Source organism: Micromys minutus, assembly GCF_963924665.1.
Source record: "Micromys minutus genome assembly, chromosome: 4".
Lineage (NCBI taxonomy): Eukaryota > Metazoa > Chordata > Mammalia > Rodentia > Muridae > Micromys > Micromys minutus.
The window spans coordinates 2,640,140-2,658,438 of NC_137973.1; the positions used below are offsets into that span (position 1 = coordinate 2,640,140).

Consider the following 18,299-nt stretch of genomic DNA (forward strand, 5'->3'; position numbering starts at 1 on the left):
GAGCCGAGTGCTCCTCTATCACTCAGTCCAAGCTGCCACCCGGTCTCTCTTTGCCCATGCAAATCCCTTCCTTTGGCACTTTTCTACCGCTTGCTTTTCACCTCCCTCCTGGAGTGTTCCTTTACCCCAAAAATCAACACAAACACAACTCTATAGCACAATAGCTGTTCATACAGGTTTATATGTTCAATTCTCAATCCACAAACCCTCTACACAACAAGATTACATCAAGTTGACAAAGATACAAACTGCCCTTCTATATTCGATATTAGACCTATAAAAGCTTTAATGTTCATAGCTGTTTAATGCCAATTAATCCCACCTGGATCTAGCTGGTCTTTATGGACCTCCATGTTGTGACTTTCACCCTAGTCCTCTGATTTCTCCTCCTGTCTGCTCTCTCCCTTTCCCTGCCCAGACACTGGCTTTCCTTTATTTTACTAATTAAAATGGGAAGGTTCAGTTGAGGTAAACTAGGCTGCACTTTTTGTGGAAGTGGAATTAACATTAAAATAGGAACAGCCCAAGACATTCTATAACAACGTTCTAGGTAACCACAAGAAATAAGTTGTTCTGGGAAATGAACAGTACCAGCAGAGCTAATAGTTGTTCTTATTTCATTTCAGTTAATTTATACATCAACTGAATGTTAGGTTTCTGTATCCAACTAAACAAAAATACAAACAACAAGAGAAAATTAGCAGTGCAAAATTTTAGAGAAAAGTTTTGCATTTACCCAACTCATTTTTGTATTTATATAATCTTGTTTTTAAATGGATAGTGATAATACAAAACAAAAACAAAACAACCTTTTAACTGAAAGAAAGCCAAATGTGGTGACATGCATGTCATAATTACAGCACTGAAGAGACCTAAGCAAGAGATTCACAATTACAGACCAGCCCGAGCTACACTGAGTTCTGAGATAACTCTGCTCAGAGTCTCTTTTATAAAGGCATTAATTCCTTTATTGGAAGCTCCATTTCATGACATAATCACTTTCTAAAGGCTCCACATTGAAAGATTGGGGGTTAAGATTAAGGAGAATAATATGGGGAGATGTGATCATTCTACTTATGGCACATCAGCTCATCTTCTACAAAATATACTCATTCGATCCGTCCAATGCCTTGTCGTTTACTGCTATCAACTTTACATTCAAAGCCTCTTCCACATATCATCTAAGTAAAATATAGTCAATATTGTCAACCTGAGAGAATCTAGAATCACTAAAGAGACAAGCCTACAAAGAATTATCTCATTAAGTTAGTAGCTTCGGGGCATGCCTGTAAAGGGTTGTCTTAGTTAGGTTGTTTGAAGTGGGAAGACTTTCCCCAGGCTCAAATAAAAGGTAGATTCAATGTCACCATATGCTCTAAGATCCCCTCACCAGAACTTCCCTGTTATGATAGGCTACACTCTTGAACTGTAGCCAAACTAAATCCTCTCTCTCTTAAATTGCTTTTTCTCAGGGTGTTTTTTATCACAGCAACAGGAGATAATGGGTCTATTTATATATATGGAAGATTTGATAATAGCATTAATTTTGAGGGAAATTGCTCCTGAGTTTGGAATTCATGAAATACATGCTCTAGACTTTCAAAATTCAGTTATGGAGCCCAGAATGTTGGATCATTCCTGTAATCCCATAATGTGAGTTGCAGATCAGCCTTGGCTACCAAGGGAGACCCAGCCTCAAGACAATAAGTACAGTTATAAGCAGACATAGAATAAATATCAAATATCTATAGATATAAGAAAGAAATGTCAGGTTTTAAGTAAGTCCAAATTACAAGGCAAATTATATGAAATCTTAAGGCTTGAGAATAATCATTGCCTTAGTCACTGCTCTAGTGCTATGCAAAGACATCATGACCTTGAGAACTATGAAAGAAAGCATTTCACTGAGCACGTTTACAGTTTCAGAGATTTCATCCATTATCATCATGGTATAAAGCATGATAGCATGCTGGCAGATGTGGTGCTGGAGAAGTACCTGAGAGTTCTTCATTAAGATCCACAGGCAGCAGGGAGAGACTCTGGGTTGGTAATGGTCTTTTTGAAGCCCCAGGCCTAACCCCAGTGACATACTACTTACAACTAGGTCATGTCTAATCTTTTCAAACCGTTCCATTCCCTGGTTACCAAGTATTCAAATCTGTGAGCCTGTGGGGCCCATTATTTTTTTTTCAACCATCATAATTCTCTAGGCTTTTGAGTCATCTGTGGTAGAGATCCTGCCCTTGCAGACCTACCTAGTGGAGACTTTCCTCTAGTACTATGTCGAGCAGCCGAGTCCCTGCAGCTTCTTTCGGAGGCAGTTTGTAGTAGTCGAGGCTGGCCTGAAGCATAAAACTTTCTATGTAGCTGAAGATAACCTTGAACTTATCCTCCTGTCTTGTCTTCCAAGGGCTAGAATTTCAGGCATGAATCACACCTAGTTTAGGCAGTGACAGGTATCACAAATTCTACCCTCTGCAGAACACTGCACCTGAATACTCAGCCACAGTTTAATTTGCAAGGTTTCCCTCTTCTGGTGAGTAATGTTTTCATTTCATTTTCGATTTCCTCAGAATGACCTTCACGGCTGATTTTATACCAGCATTTTTCTTCAGTATTACTCAAGGGCTCTATGGAAAACTGACCCATTATTCATAGCTCCCTCTTATTTTCTTTTTAAAATTAATCTTTATTTATGTGCATGTTTTCGTGTGCTTCCTTGTCTGGGTGTGTACTCTGTGTGCAGGTGCTCTCAGTGGCCAGAAGGTGGCCTCAGATCCCCTGAAACTGTAATGAGAGCAGCATCTGTTCTCTCTCAGTCTGTGAGTGACAGATAGATGGCTGTCTTGCAGAATTTGTCTACCCACTGGCTCATAGCTGTCAGTGTCTAGGGAATTCTTGCCTGATAGGACCTGTTTCCACTGAGGGTGATGGTCTCTGTCTGTGCACTTCTCAGACTGACCAGCCTGATATCTGTACTTTTCTTGCTTTGAACAGCTGTCTCACTATGCCTTCCAACACTCAGAGGGCAAAGCAAGGCCCCAGACTTAGGAATGTTCTCTGGTCTCAGGACATCAGTCAGACAGCTCAGCTTTTAAATAATACATTCTCTTAAGTGAGCTAACACGACAAAATGCCATTTATCTCTGCTGCTGACCTGTCTATAGGGGAGATCATTCTCAGCAAATGTGTGACACTTTATGAGGGTCATATGTGGGCTTGTCCCCATGGGAGGACTGCAGGGCTTTCATCGGGCCAGCCTCTGGACTGCTTTGGGAAGCACCTTCAGTCCGCTCTGGCTAGGGAGCAGTTTTGGCTGTGTCAGCTCGCTTCTCTGTGCGATGCTGTTTCTGCTCTTCTGTAGTTTTTCACTTCTTTAATGGATTTCTACACTTTTCCTCTCTGGGGTAATTTTTTTCTTATTCTGATTCTCACACCTGCTAACATGGAGGCAGTTTCTAGTGTAATATCTTAACAGAGGTCTGTTTGGGAAGAGGACTGTGATAATTTGTATACGCTCCGCCCAGGGAGTGGCACTGTTAGAAGGTGTGGCCCTGTTGGAGTAGGTGTGTCACTGTGGATATGGATTTAAATATCTTCATCGCAGCTGCCTTGAAGCCAATCTTAAACTAGCTGCCTTCAGAACCCTCAGCTCTTCCTGCACTATGCCTGCTTAGGTGCTGACATACTCCTACTTTGATGATTATGGACTGAACCTCTGAAGGTATAAGCCAGCCCCAATTAAATATTGTCCTTTACAAGAGTAACTTTATCATGATGTCTGTTCACAGCAGCAAAACCCTAACTAATACATGGATATTGAAATCCAGCCTCACTATGCAGCCCCCGCTGGACTAAAAATCACGATATTGACCAGGATGTTTGCAAACTTTCATTGCTCCATCCTGCCTCTGCTTTCTAAATACCAGAATTATATGTTTGCATTCTGTGCACATGTGTTTATAGGCACAGAGGCCATGGGACAAGGTTGGATTTTCTGTTTTATCAACCCCCACCTTATTTTATTGAGATAGGTTCTCTCACTAAGCCCGAGGCTAGGGTGGTGGCCAACATTTGTAGGAGCTTTTATCTCTATTCTCCGTCTGTATCTTTATCTGTATCTCTAATCTGGGTTTATTGGTGAATGTGGCTGCAGCTGGGTTTGATGTGAGTGCTGGGAATTAAACCCGGATCCTCCACGTTGGGTAGTTCTTACCTGTTGAGTCATCTCCCTAGCCACCCTGCTCAGTGACCCAGGGTTTCCCTATACAGCCCTGGCTGTCCTGGAGCTCACTCTGCAGACCAGAGTGAGAGAGAGATAGATCAAGAGCCTCTGAACATTTTGTTTTACTTACTCCCTTTCCTTATTTTTTTTAGTCTGGCCTTCACAGAGTGCTGGGATCAAAGGTGGTGGTGACTGGCTACCATTCATTCTTATAAAAGAAAGAAAGAAACAAAAATAAATAGGCAATCAAGTGAATAGAAAGTAATTTCTTCAACAAGGTAGGCTCTATGAGAAATTTACAGCTTATTCTTTCAAAACTGAGGTGGTGGCACACTACTTTAATTTTAGCACTTAAGAGGCAGAGACAGGTGGATCTAAGTTTGAGGCTAGCCTGCTCTGCAGAGTGACCATATTTAGAACAACAACAAAACCAATACCAAAACAAAACACAACAGAAAAATTGAGCCACTCAATTGTGACACAATGAATCCATTACTTAAATGTATCTTGCAGTTTACAAAGATCTGAGGTTTGAGATGGTAAGTAGCCACTACTTAATTAATGCCAATTATCATATCCAGTTATATTGCCCTGCCTAGAGGCAAGGCTGATGCTTTCCTTTTCAGTAGGCTGGGTGACGACAAGGGCGGGGCTTTCGCGTCCCCGCCTCTCGGAGGGCGGGGCCTGGAGGCGGGACCGGTTAGAGGCGGTGGAGCGGAAGCTGGAGGAGGGAGCAGCGCGCGCTTCTGGATTCCAAGGCCTGTGCCAGGTTCCGGCTGCTGTGCTTCACGCTTCAGCCGGTCCCGGTGCTGAGCCGCTCGCGTCCAGGCCTTGTCAGCGGTCTGCGTCCGCGGCGCTGGTCCCCAATGGCCCTGTGCAACGGAGATTCCAAGGTCAGTCTGTGGTTGGGGTCTCCGGCGTCCTCCGGTAGTGTGAGCGAGGCCTCGGGGTCTGTCTGCCTCCCTTGGCTGGGTCAGCGGCGCTCCTCAGGTGCCAGCCCGGCCTGCGGCGCGGCTTTCCGGTATCAGAGGCGCTTTGTTGGCTTTGCTACTGTGTGTATCCGAGCGGCGGGAGAGGCGCCGGCGGCCGAAAGCGTCAAGTTCCAGCGCAGAGGGGACCCGGCCCTGGGCCGCGGTTCTTGGGGACTCCAGGCCCTTCAGTCGCGGGGCAGGGTCCGGGCCTCGCTTGCGGCGCGCCAGGCTGGCCTGCATTCTTTTCAGCCTAGTGCAGGCCTCTCTGTCTCCGGTCGACCGCAGCTTCTGTTCCTGTTCCCAGGTGTGCTCCGTCACCCTCCTCTCCCGCCATCCTCGGAGGTTCTGCTCCTGCGCACTCTGTAGGTCTTACATGCTGGTTTTGGGCAACGTGTTTTCCCGCCCTCGGGGCCGTTCTCTGGGAGCGGAGGTGCTGGGTGCTGGCTAAAGTTGGCTGAGTTAGCCTAGACGCCGGAGCGTTGGGCCGTTGATGCGCGTTTGTGGCCTTCAACTCCCAGTCTTAGACGTCGTTCTTTCTTGCCTGGCCTCTGAATTGGCTCCTTTTCCCTTCCGACCTAAAGTTGTCTTTGACCTGGAGAGCTTTCTGACCTTCCTCAGTCAGTTTTGTCAGGGAGGAACTACTGTGTTGAAATACAGTTTTCTTTAGGAAGGTGTACATCACTCTTGTGCATGATTGTGGCCTAGCTTTAGCAATCTGGTTAAATTTCTCTTCGGGTGTATGAAACTCCAAACTTTGGAGTGGGGATAGCTGTTCTACAGCCAGGAATAATTTCTACCCGTGGAGCTTAATTGTTACAACCTCGTGAATGGCTGTTTAATATGTAGTAATCATTCAAAACCTGTATTGCACATATGAATAAACATTGTGAGGTAGCTCCTGTATTCTCAAACGTGGTCACCCATAACGGTCGGAAGAATAAGTCTTGCTTTACAATTCTATACACCTGTCTTTAATTTTTAATCTTACAGCTCACTGGAAGAATTCATTTTTATGGTGGATGAGTTTGCTGCGGTATTATAGAACATACTGCGATCTAGAAGAATATTTTCACAAAATTTTCTCAAACAGTATGAGCACATTTTTCAACATTTTCTTAGGATGATATTTTTGATCCTTGTGATATATTTGCTTTTTAAGGCGAATAGCTAAATTTTATGTCAAGGTCATGTGGCAGGGTGAGCTATTCACAGCTATTACTCCTGCCTAGATGATCCAATGCCCTCACCTGGCCCCTTTGGACACTGCATGTACATGGTGCAGACAGACATGCAGGCAAAACACTGTTTATAAGGAACTTAAAAGTAAAATGCAAACAACTTAATAAAAATGACAAACTAATTCTTAAGCTGGCCAGTTAGACTTAACCATCACTGATGCTATTTCCAGCACTATCAAGGTGGAGACATACACCAGTTTAAGGCTAGCTTCCTACACACACACACACACACATGTTTATGGGTTTTATGCTTGCATGTGTGTCTGTGTACCATGTATTCATGCCTGTGTGTCCATGGAGGTCAGAAAAGGACATCAGATTCCCTGTGACTGGAATTACTGACAGTTGTGAGCTGCCATGTGGGTTCTGAGAATTGAACCTGGGTCCTCTGGAAGAGCAGCCAGTACAGTGCTCATAATCCCTGAGCCATATTCCCAGCCCCTGTTTTTAAAACCTTTAAAAATTCTGTTAGGATATTTTATGTAAATGAGTATTCTGTTTGGCTTTTTGTTATCTGGAAGGTAGATGGAAAGAAGAAGTTGAAAATACCTCCCAGGTGGCCTGTAGGCCAGACTGTGGGGAGGGTTTGTTTGTTTGTTTTATGGATAGGATGGTCCTATTTATTGAAGGTGCCCTGGAGAGGTGGAGCTGGGCGGTACCACTACACTATATATTGATTATGTTACACCTATCTGCTAGCTGTAGCCTTGGGGATGAATTAACTGACACAAAAATAAGGAACTTAGGATTGTATTATTATTCTTTGTTCAGAAGTTTATGGGCCACCTGTCTTTGTCTAGCTCCACTTTACTTTGTGTCTTCTGGTGCTGGTAAGCTCTTGATTTCCTCATAATGGTGGCAAAGTAGAAACAAGACCAGTAAAGGACTTCTCACTTTCCAGGCTGGCACAGTCTGCTGAGCTACATTTTCCTTTTTGTTCCCCCCATTTCTCTTCCTCCTCCTTTCCAGCCCCTTCTCTGGATACTCTCCCCAGTCCCAGGCCTTGTAGAAGCTGAGATAAGAGCCTAGACTAAAATAGTGCATGGGGTTTATCATCCAACATCAGTTGCTTGTGGAACACAGGGACTTTTGCTGCACTTACGCCCACTCTTCTATGCTTGCATTATTGTCCAGGCAGATATCTCTTAGCACATTTGTTCCAGTTTTCTGTGATAAGACATTTTGACCATTGGCAACTTGGTAAGGAAAGGGGTTGGTTTGGTTTACAGAAGGACATAATCTGTCATTGAGGGAAGTAAAGACTTACCATGTAGGAATGCTGCTTGCAGGCTTGCTTTCTTGTTTCTTTCCAAACTTAATGCTTGGCAAACGTTCTTTAATACACTAGGACTACCTGCTTAGGTATGGATGGATGGCATTGCTCCTGTGGACTGAGCCATTCTGTGTGAATGAGCCCTCAGACCAACACCCTACAAAGAAGCCCACAGGCCCAAACAGAAAACAGTTGATATTTTCTCTTCCCTGGTGACTCTAGGTTATGTTCAGTTGGCTGTAAAAAACCAAATCGCAATTCTAGATTTGCTAAATTGCTTTCTAGTGGTGTTAAAAATTTATGCTCGACAGGTTTGAAAGTTTAAAATAAAAAATAAAAGTGTTCTAGGTTAGATGTGTGTGTTGTTTTTCTCAGGTGGTGTAAAAAATTTTAAAGTGAATTTGGCCATACTTACACTCTAGCAGCAGGTTTTAATTACCTCATTAATATGTTTCTTAGGAATGCTGTGCGTAATGGGATGATCATATCACTTACTGTCAGAGGAGTCACAAGTAATATGAAGGTTGGCATTACAGGCAGGGCACAGGACAGGAGGATTGTTTTCCTGCTGGACCGTGTACCTAAAGCTCATTATCAGGAGTAGCCACATCAGTAATGGTGCCTTGTGTTCACAGGTTCACGTATCCATGAGAGGGAGTACAAAATAAGAATTTGTGTTTGTTTTACTTGTAGCCGGAGAATGCTGGAGGAGACCTTAAGGATGGTCACTACCACTACGAAGGAGCTGTTGTCATTCTGGATGCTGGAGCTCAGTATGGGAAAGTCATTGACCGAAGAGTTCGGGAGCTCTTTGTGCAGTCTGAAATCTTTCCCTTGGAAACACCAGCCTTTGCCATCAAGGAACAAGGATTTCGGTAGCTTCTGACTGATACATTGTCAATGAGATTGTGTTTAGATTTTGGAATATTTTTTAAATATTGGGCATTGACTTTTTCTATAAAAATTCAGTATAGTTTTGTAAGAAATTTTCTGTAGCTCTGATTTGGAATAATTTATAGTTTAGATGTATTCTTTTTTTTTGTTTGTTTTGATGATGCTGGGGAGTTTACCTTGATTTTCATTATATAGCTGACCGCCTTGTTGAAGTTTATATTTTATGTGGTTTGTGGGCCACAGTTACATGCAGTTAAAGTGATCATGTGTTCATTGCTCTTAGAGCATTTAATCAAAGAAAAATGTACAGATGATTGGATTGGATGAGTAGCTGAAAGGGAAGAAGGATTTGTACAGAGTCCCCTTTGTTTCCAACCCCGGAAAAACTAGCTGCTAAAGGAGAAAAACCTAAGCCATATGAGGCTAATTCCAGTGGCTCAAGTTTCTACCAGGGAAAGTAGCCAAGTTATGTGAGGCTTTCTGGTTCACAGCTTTTTCTAATGGGCACCTCAGCCAGTTGTCTGTGGTTTGACACTTAATACTAGGTGTGCTGTCTCTCTCTTCAAATGTGTTATTTTTAAAAATTAAACTGAGTGCATGTATATGTGTACATCTACATGTGAGCTTGAGGCAGTCAGAAAACAGTTTGTGGGAGTTGGTTTTCTCCTTTTACCATATGAATCCGACGGATCAAGCTCAGGCCATCAGGATTGGTAGCAAGTGCCTTTACCTGACGGTTCATTTCACTGGCCACAGAGGCATTTTCATTTTCATTTTTCTTTCTTTATAAAAAGAAAACAGAATACAGGTTCTTGCCTTGTAGCTCTCTTTGGCTGTTATTGAATTCAATATTGTAGAGATTTGTGGTGATTCTCTTGCTTCAACCTCCCTCCCAAATACTAGAATTAGAGGCATGTACTACAAGGCATAGCTGTATGGTTTGTTGTTTTTCTTTATGTTTTGAGACAAGGCCTTTATGTAATCCAGGCTGGCCTTGAACTTGGTGTTTAACTTGAGGATAAGGTTGAACTCATGATTTTCCTGCCTCAAGTGTTTCTTCTCTGTACGCCAGAGGCCTCTGCTGCACACTCACTCAGCTTCTCATCTTGTGGTCTAGGCAGTTTTTCTCACAGTTCTCATACTTTATCATATTCCCAGGTGTAGCTGATAGTGGTCTTCCAAGTGTGTTGAGTATCAGGAACAACTATAGTATTGATCCATACAGAGGACCTGTGTTCGTAATTGTTTTTGCTTCAACCTTTATATATATTGTTGTATTAAATAATTAAAAAGTAGTAGTCACATTGTTTACTGACTCTTCTTTCAATCATCCATAGGGCTATTATCATATCTGGAGGACCGAATTCTGTGTATGCAGAGGATGCTCCCTGGTTTGATCCAGCAATATTTACCATTGGCAAGCCTATTCTAGGAATTTGCTATGGCATGCAGGTATAGCTACAAATTGATTTTGAGAGTTGACTTAATCTTTTCTTTTTTCGATTTAAACACTTTGTTTCTAAGATAATTTGGGCAAAGTACTACTGTATATTAATTACTATTCTGTGATGGAACTGACCTATCATAAGTAACTAGATCACTTAGCAAACTACTATTTATTTGTCTGTCCTTCCATCCGTCCATCCATCCATTCACTTATTTCATACAGGGTTTCACAGTTTAGCACTGGCTAGCCTAGAAGATGTTATGTAAATTAGGCTGGGCTATGGCCTCCCCAAGTACTGTGATTAAAGGTGTGATCCTTTGTGCCCCTCCCACTGTCCACTTTCAAACAGTGAGAATTCCTGTTGTTTCTCCCAGCTCCTTTCATATATTGAGTTCTTATTCATGGCCATTTTAACCACTTATTAGACAAGAATGGTGTCATTAAACATGATGATAGATAGACAGATAACATTAAAGCAAAACAGGCTACAGTCCCACTTATCAAAGAAACGGTTATTGAGCAAGATCTAAAGGAATAAAAACATAAACCATGCATATAAGTTCACCTTTATGCTTGTAAGCCTAGGATTTTCACGTTATAACATTTAAACATTGGCTTACTTGAGTGGATCATCTGGAAACAGAGCCAGAAATCATCCTTGAATCATGTATTATATTTACTTGCATATTAGCACATTTTCTGTGCTTCCCTCTCCTTTCCTCCCCTTCTCCTTTTCTTCTCCACCCTTCTTCCCTCTCTTTCATCTTGCTTAGGTACAGAACTGGATAGTCCAAATAACCCAAAAATTGTTACTCTTCCTGCTCAAGCTTCTTGAGTGCTGTAACATTTTTACCTAAAAAACAAAAAACAAAAAAACCAAAAAACAAAAAAAAAAAAAAAAAAAACAAACGCCTCTCCCCATATTAGGGTATTAATCTGGAAGTACAGAACTGATAGAATGAATGAATCAATTTATCTGTCTGTCTATCTATCTATCAAAAGAGAATTTATTACAGTGGCTTACAGGGTATGGTCCAGCTAGTCCAACATTGGCTGTCTCCTTAATGTAAAGTCTAAGATTCCATTAGTCTTTCCAAATGCTCTTAAAAATCTGTACATGTATCTCTCTTTTTTAAATAAAGTTGTAAGAAAAAAAAAAGAATCCATTAGTCTGAGGCTGTACGTCTCAGCTAGACTTCAGTATGCATCAGAAGTCCAAAGAGACAGTGTGTAATGCCAGTGAGGTAAGCATAGGTAAGCAGGCAAAGGCCAAGCTGGTTTCTTGTCCTTTATGTTGGCTGACAGGAGAACAGGAGAAGGGGTGGCCTAGATTTTGGAGGGGGACAGGATTTTTTTTTTTTTTTTTTACCCTCAATCTGGATTTAAGAGTGGGTCTTCCTATGTCAAATGAGCCAGTTAACTAAAAATTCCTCACAGACTACCTACCAACTTGGTCTTCAGTTAATTTTAGTTTTATATGTATATGCATTTACTCTTAAGGTTTTTTTGTTGTCTTAAGAATAGCCAAGAGGCTGGAGATGGTTCAGTGGTTAAGAGCAAACATGTGGGTTTGAATCCCTGTACCCACATGATGGGTAAAACAGATTGAGTTGGCCACTTTTGTGGTTTACAGATAAAGTTCATGCCCTATTTTTCTTTTGGTTTTTGATACAGGGTTTCTCCATGTAGCCCTGCCTATCCTGGAACTCATTCCATAGACCAGGCTGGCTTTGAATTCAGAGATCCACCTGCTTCTGCCTCTCCAGTGCTGGGATTAAAGGAGTGTGCCACCACTGCCTGGCTCTTGCTCATCCCCGTTATTATTATTGTTGTTGTTGTTGTTGTTCCCACTCCCCCAAGACGTGGATTCTCTGTAAAATAGCCTCTGCTGTCCTGGAATTGACTTAATTGGCCTTGAATTTACGGAGATCCTTCTGCCTTCTGCCTTTGCCTCTGCCTCTGCCTCCCGAGTGCTGGTATTAAAGATGTGCTCCGCCATGCCTGCATGCCCTTTATATTAAACACAATACATTTGGTTGCACCGCCTCCCATCTTGTCATTCTGGAATTCAGCCATTCAAACTTGGATAATATCAAAGTGGTTCATACTTTCTTTGTTCATCCCTAACTCCTGTGTTATTGCTATAGTTTTTCACCTGCAATGGCTTTTAAATCTCAAAGTACCTTTGTGGCTGGTTGTAAATTAAATTGCTACTTAAGTATTAAAGAAATGGTTCTCTTATTTCTTTTTGAGATAAAGTCTTACTATGTAGGTCTGGCTGTCCTGGAACTTAACAGCATGTAGACCAAACATGGCCTGAGCCCACAGAGCTTCACTGCCTGTGTTTCTCGAGGTCTGGGATTAAGGGCGAATGCTCCACTACACCTGGCTGAAATTTTCTTATAAATTCATGCCTCTTATAATGTTATACCATGATAATAGTTACCTGCACACATTAAACACTTGTTTACTCAGATATATTTATGGTACAAACAGCATTTTGAAGACAAAGGTTATAAATAATTATTAGCATACAAACTTTTCTTTTGATTCATACTCATGTACTAATTTTTTTTTTTTTTTTTTTGAACAGATGCTGAATAAGGTTTTTGGAGGCACTGTGCATAAGAAAAGTGTTAGAGAGGATGGAGTTTTCAACATTACTATGGATAATACATGTTCATTATTCAGGTATTATTTTTAAATTACATTTACTTAATTTTGAGTCAAACCATACGTGTATGCCAATGTGTGTGTGTGTAGAGGACAGTGTGTGGGAGTTGGTTCTCTCCTTTGTCAGGCTTGGTGGCAGATGCCTTCATCAGCCCAGCTATCTTGCTAGTCCCATGTGTTTAATTTAGATGTGTACTGAGTTTTTTGCTATATTTATTCATTTTTTGTCTGTACACTTGCCATTGGAGCGTACATTGAGGTAAAAACTAGGAGTTGGTTCTCTACTTCTCCATGTGGGACACAGGGATCAAGAGCTTCCTTCTTATAATTAAGTGCCATTGCTTCTGTTTTTGTTTTTGCACTAGAGTTCCACCTTGCCTGCTGGCTTGTGCTTATTTCTAGGTGTCTTTGTAAACTGTCGGGCAATATGTATTTTTTTAGAAAGATACAATCAGTATATATAATGATTTTTATATTAATATAAAAGTTTATAGGATTTTATCCAACTGTTTGATTTTAATATCTCTTACTTTTAAGCCTGCTTGCCTGTTTTCCTTCCTTCCTTTGTTGTGTGTGTGTGTTCAGTCCATGTGTGTGCATAACTCTTGAGATCAGAAGGGAGAGTGTTAGATCTCCTGGAACTGGAGTTATAAGTGGTCGTGAGTCCTCTGATGTGGGTACTGGGAACAGAATGTGGCTGTTCCAGCAGGGAAATAAGCACTCTAAACCATGGAGCCATCACTGCAGTCAGCCTGATTACATAATAACCCGCATCTTACATGTATCTATACTCTGCATATAGCTGCCGAATAACAGTGCCAGCAGCATTATTCAGTAACGATGAATTCAGTAATATGACAGTGAGCTATTAAGTCATTGAGATGTGTTTTAAAGAAACAACTTACAGACCTTATGAAGCTAAAAAAGAAGGAAAGTCAACATGTGAAAGCTTCTGTTCTTCTTAGGAAAAAAAAGAAAAAAAAATCATGTATTCATAATATTATTATGTAACAAATTTTGTGAGCTGTAATAATATTTTATAAAATAAAGAAAAAAGAAATATGTTTTAAAGATAAAATCTCAGAAATGAAATGCTGAAATTAAATGCTGAAATTACAGTTTTATTATATGTAATTTTTTTAGTGTAATTAGAGTCCAGCTTCATCAGTTTAATTTCCAAGTTTTAAAATTATTCTGTGTGTGCTGCATGGAATGTGTGTGTGTGCATGCGTGTGCATGCTGTATGATGGGTATATGTTGTGTGTGTTTATGTGTGCTCTGTGCACATGTGTGCGTACATATAGAAGCCACAGGAGGACATTAGACACTCTTCTACTGCTCTCTTATCCTCTTGAGCCATGTTCTCCGACTGGCAGCCAGGGAATACCTGTGATTTCTGTTTCGTTAGCCCTCAGACTTGGGCTTACAGGTCTACATGCTGCTGCAACTGACTTTCTATGTGCATACTGAGGATTTGAACTTTCATCCTCATGCTTGTTTTAAGCAAGTATTTTAAACCATCAAGATGTCTTTATAATCACCTAGTTTTCTATTTTGTTAGTTGCCCCCTTTTCAGATTTAATCTTTTTTATTGGCATTATTTATAATAATATGTGTATGTTCAGATATAAATTCTATGTAAATTCTAACAGTGTTGCATTGCTACATAGCTTTTACCTCCTGAATTTTTTAAAAATTTACCGTACAGCAAACTTGCATTTCCAAACAAAATGACTGTTTTGGTTAGGGTTACTATTTCTGTCATAAAACACTACAATCAAAGAAACTTAGGGAAGAAAGGATTTATTTAGTTTACTTATTTATTTAGCTTATTTATTCATACAGCTCTGTTCATCATGAAAGTTCGACAGGACATGAACTCAAGCAGGGTTGGGACTTAGAGGCAGGGCTAACATAGAGACCATGAAGGGGTGTTGCCTAATGGCTGCCTCTTCATGGCTTACTCATGTATGTTTCCTTACACAGCCCAGGACCACCAGCTCAGGGATGGCACCACCCATAACGGGCCCTCCATAGTCAACCTCTAATTGAGAGAGTGTCCTACAGATTTTCATACAGCCAAATATTAGGGAGGCATTTTCTCAGTTGAGGCTTCCTCCTCTCTGATGACTCTAGCTTGTATCAAATTGTTATAAAACTAGACAATTCACTGACCTATCAATCCTGGTTCATCTTGAGATACTTGTGTTAAATTTTACTTATGTTTAGGGGCCTGCAGAAGGAAGAAATTGTTTTACTTACACATGGAGACAGTGTAGACAAAGTAGCTGATGGATTCAAGGTTGTAGCACGTTCTGGGAACATTGTGGCAGGTAAAAATTCTAAATTTTCATTAAAAATGTTTATTTTACTTTATTTGTTTTTTAAATGCATGTACTGTGCCTGTGGGTCAGAGGACTGCTGAAGGGTTCTTTTCTGGATCCCATTAGGTTCAGGTTTGATATCAAGTGCCTTTTCCCATTCAGCTGTCTTTTGGGTTCTTTTTTATTTTTTAGAGCTGTCGTGAAGGTGGTAGGATCTATTATTAACCAAGGCAATTATTCAGAGGTCATATAATGCTTTAAAACACTTAAAATATAATTAATTTATTCATGTGAATGTATGTGTATCTGTGTATGTGCCCAAGGAGGTGAGAGTGGTGTGGGTTTTCTGAAGCTGCCTGATATATATTCTGGCAATCAGGGAAGAAAAAGTAAAGCTTGGAGCAGGACCGTAGACATGAACTATTATATCCTTGGATTGTGATAATTCTCCCAGTGCAGAAACAAAGATTTGCTAATGGATTGAGTATGGAGTAGCAAAGGTAAAACAGTCAAGTTTTAAATGCCGGATTTGTTTGTTTGTTTATTGCCTGAGTAACAGATGGGTGGAATTTCTACTTACCTAATGGAAAAGGCTTTAGGAGTTTGGGATTTCATATGAAATTCAGGAGGCTTTATTAAATAACATCAAAATAAAAGTGTCTATGTAAGCAGTTGTACATCTTGGTTCAGAGAAGAAACCTATGCTAGAGGTATGCAGATGGGCTGAAGTATGGAATCTTAGTTTCATAAGAATGTGAGATCACTTAAGAATTCATGAAGAGGATCTTTAAGGCCTGAGGTCTGGCAGGTTCTAAATGTAGAGATTCGCCAGGTGAAGAGGGATCAGCAGTGAAGAGTAGGAAGCAGCAAACAGTAAAATACATAAACTGAGAGTGGTGTCCTGGAGACACACAGAGTATAAGTGCCTCCATCTTGAGCCTGCCAGGCATGAGTTACAAGAGTTGGGACAAATTTTGTGATCTGTGAACCATAAATTAAGGGTAATGATACCCATGTAAAGCCTCAACTCAGCACCTGTTGCTTAGCAGATAATCCGCTAAACTCTTTTGTCAAGTATGTGCAACGATATAATAAATATCCCCAATCTGAATACCTGAAATTCTCCACAGTCCAAAACTATTTGATTATTAACAAATGTCGCAGTTGCAAATTCTTTAAGTGTCCTTAAATGACAAGTTGTAGCCAAATCTAAGTACACTTAAAATATTGTGTAATTTTAGGCTACTTATCTATGTGACTTTTTGTTTGTACTTGGATCTCATCCAAAAGTTAATAATGTCTGTCATGTGACGAAACTTTTCCTATTGGGAGATACAACATACAGTTGATAGTGAACCAATAACAGACCAAAGTATGAATATCACCAAGTTCAGTTAGGTGAAGCAGTGAGTTTCCCTGGGGTTACTATAGGAATATGAGTGAGAGGCTACTTAAAGGAACAGAAATGATTTAGAGAGCTGCTTTACCAAAGCGTACCACAACATGGGTGACAGTTCACAAAGCTGCGAATCTGGAACACACAACACTGCTTCTTCGCATCTTAATAAGTGGTTGAAGAATATCTATTCTAGGTGCCCAAATGGGTGGAAACGTCTTCCAGGCAGCTGGCCTGGTCTTGGTTGTCTTTGTAGTTCAGCTTCTCCCATCCTAAAGAGATTCTAGTGAATCTGGTTAATTTCAGGAACTTCCTGAAGCTTTTGAATTGTTTGTTAACTTTCTGCTTAAGGTGCTTCCTAGGATGCAATGTTTCAATCTTGGAAACTGTTACACTATGACAATTTAAAACACTTCTGCACCCAGACATTTCCAAGTAGGGCTATCTAACCTGTATTTGTAGTTATTGGAACTGGAAGAGAAAATATTAGGATATACCAAAAAGTTTGTTGTATGAAGTTTTTTTTTAATGTTGGGCATTAGAAGTTGCTGAGTGTATGTGGAAGTCATGTAGGACTGAGAACCAAAATTGAGTTGCTTTCTATATCAAATAGATAAGAAAATCGAAGTAATGATAGAGAAATAACAATCTAGTGAAATAGTCTCTGCTCTTTCCTAAATCTCATATTTTTTATTGCTGCATACTTTATAAAGATCATAGTAACATAGCTTTGTTATTTATTTTCTTTCTCTGTAGTTAAAAGTTGAATAGGCCATATATATTTAATATTTATAGAGAAAGATTTTGAGGAATGAAGAATGGATGGTGAGTATTAGTTAAATCTTCAACATAAAGTTGCTTTGTGATTGTTTTCTCCATGAAGGTATAGCCAATGAATCTAAAAAGCTATATGGTGTACAGTTCCACCCTGAAGTTGGCCTTACAGAAAATGGGAAAGTAATCTTGAAGAATTTCCTATATGATATAGCTGGATGCAGTGGGAACTTTACTGTGCAGAACCGAGAACTTGAATGCATTCGAGAGATTAAAGAACAAGTAGGAACGTCAAAAGTGTTGGTAAGTGTTTGATCTACTTCTTCTAGTCTACAGACTTAGGTCAGAAATAGCGGACTCCAGAGGAGAATTGACTAGCCCTGACTACTGAGTGTATACAAATAGTTTGTATGCTGTATCCTCCAGAGTCTTTTTAGTTCCTGTGTGTGTGTGTGTGTGTGTGTGTGTATTTTACTTTTAAGAATTATACAAGGTAACAATGTCTCTTCATTTTTTGTTTGTTTATTCTGCTTTTCTTCTCCATTTTATTTACAGGTTTTACTCAGTGGTGGTGTAGATTCAACTGTTTGTACAGCTTTGCTAAATCGTGCTTTGAATAAAGATCAAGTCATTGCTGTACACATTGATAATGGCTTTATGAGAAAACGAGAAAGCCAGTCTGTTGAAGAGGCCCTCAAAAAGCTTGGAATTCAGGTCAAAGGTACTAATTAATCATGGAGAAGTTCATTTTTACCAGGGTTTAACTCTTCAAGCTGAGTCCAATCTTAAACATGTACCTTCCCCTATAAACTACAGGCTAACATACCTTTAAGTTCATATGTATACTTTCCTGTTTCAAGAAAAGTTCATTGACTGTTTATACTAGGATACTGAAGCTTGTAAGTTGCCATTTTGCATTTACCGTTTTGTCCTCTCAAAATCTGCCCTCTCCCATATTTTACAACATTCTTTATGCAAGTGAGTACCTAAGCCCTTCTACAAATGCAGGTTGTTTTCAATCAGGCTCATACAGAGAAAGAAAGTCTAAAATTAGCAAGACATGTTTGTTGTATGCATCTGTAAT

General features: G+C 40.3%; 1 protein-coding gene across 1 annotated transcript in view; it reads left to right on the plus strand.

The window, feature by feature from the left end:
• Positions 1 to 4,934: 4,934 nt before the first annotated feature.
• Positions 4,935 to 18,299, plus strand: part of GMPS (guanine monophosphate synthase) — a 32,520-nt gene continuing 19,155 nt past the window's right edge. The window contains exons 1-7 of the mRNA XM_080915515.1: positions 4,935 to 5,118; positions 8,401 to 8,582; positions 9,939 to 10,053; positions 12,642 to 12,739; positions 14,951 to 15,054; positions 17,325 to 17,518; positions 17,771 to 17,936. Of these exons, the coding sequence (XP_080771641.1) occupies positions 5,092 to 5,118; positions 8,401 to 8,582; positions 9,939 to 10,053; positions 12,642 to 12,739; positions 14,951 to 15,054; positions 17,325 to 17,518; positions 17,771 to 17,936 (886 nt within the window). The 5' untranslated portion in view covers positions 4,935 to 5,091. The remainder of the gene's footprint in view (positions 5,119 to 8,400; positions 8,583 to 9,938; positions 10,054 to 12,641; positions 12,740 to 14,950; positions 15,055 to 17,324; positions 17,519 to 17,770; positions 17,937 to 18,299) is intronic.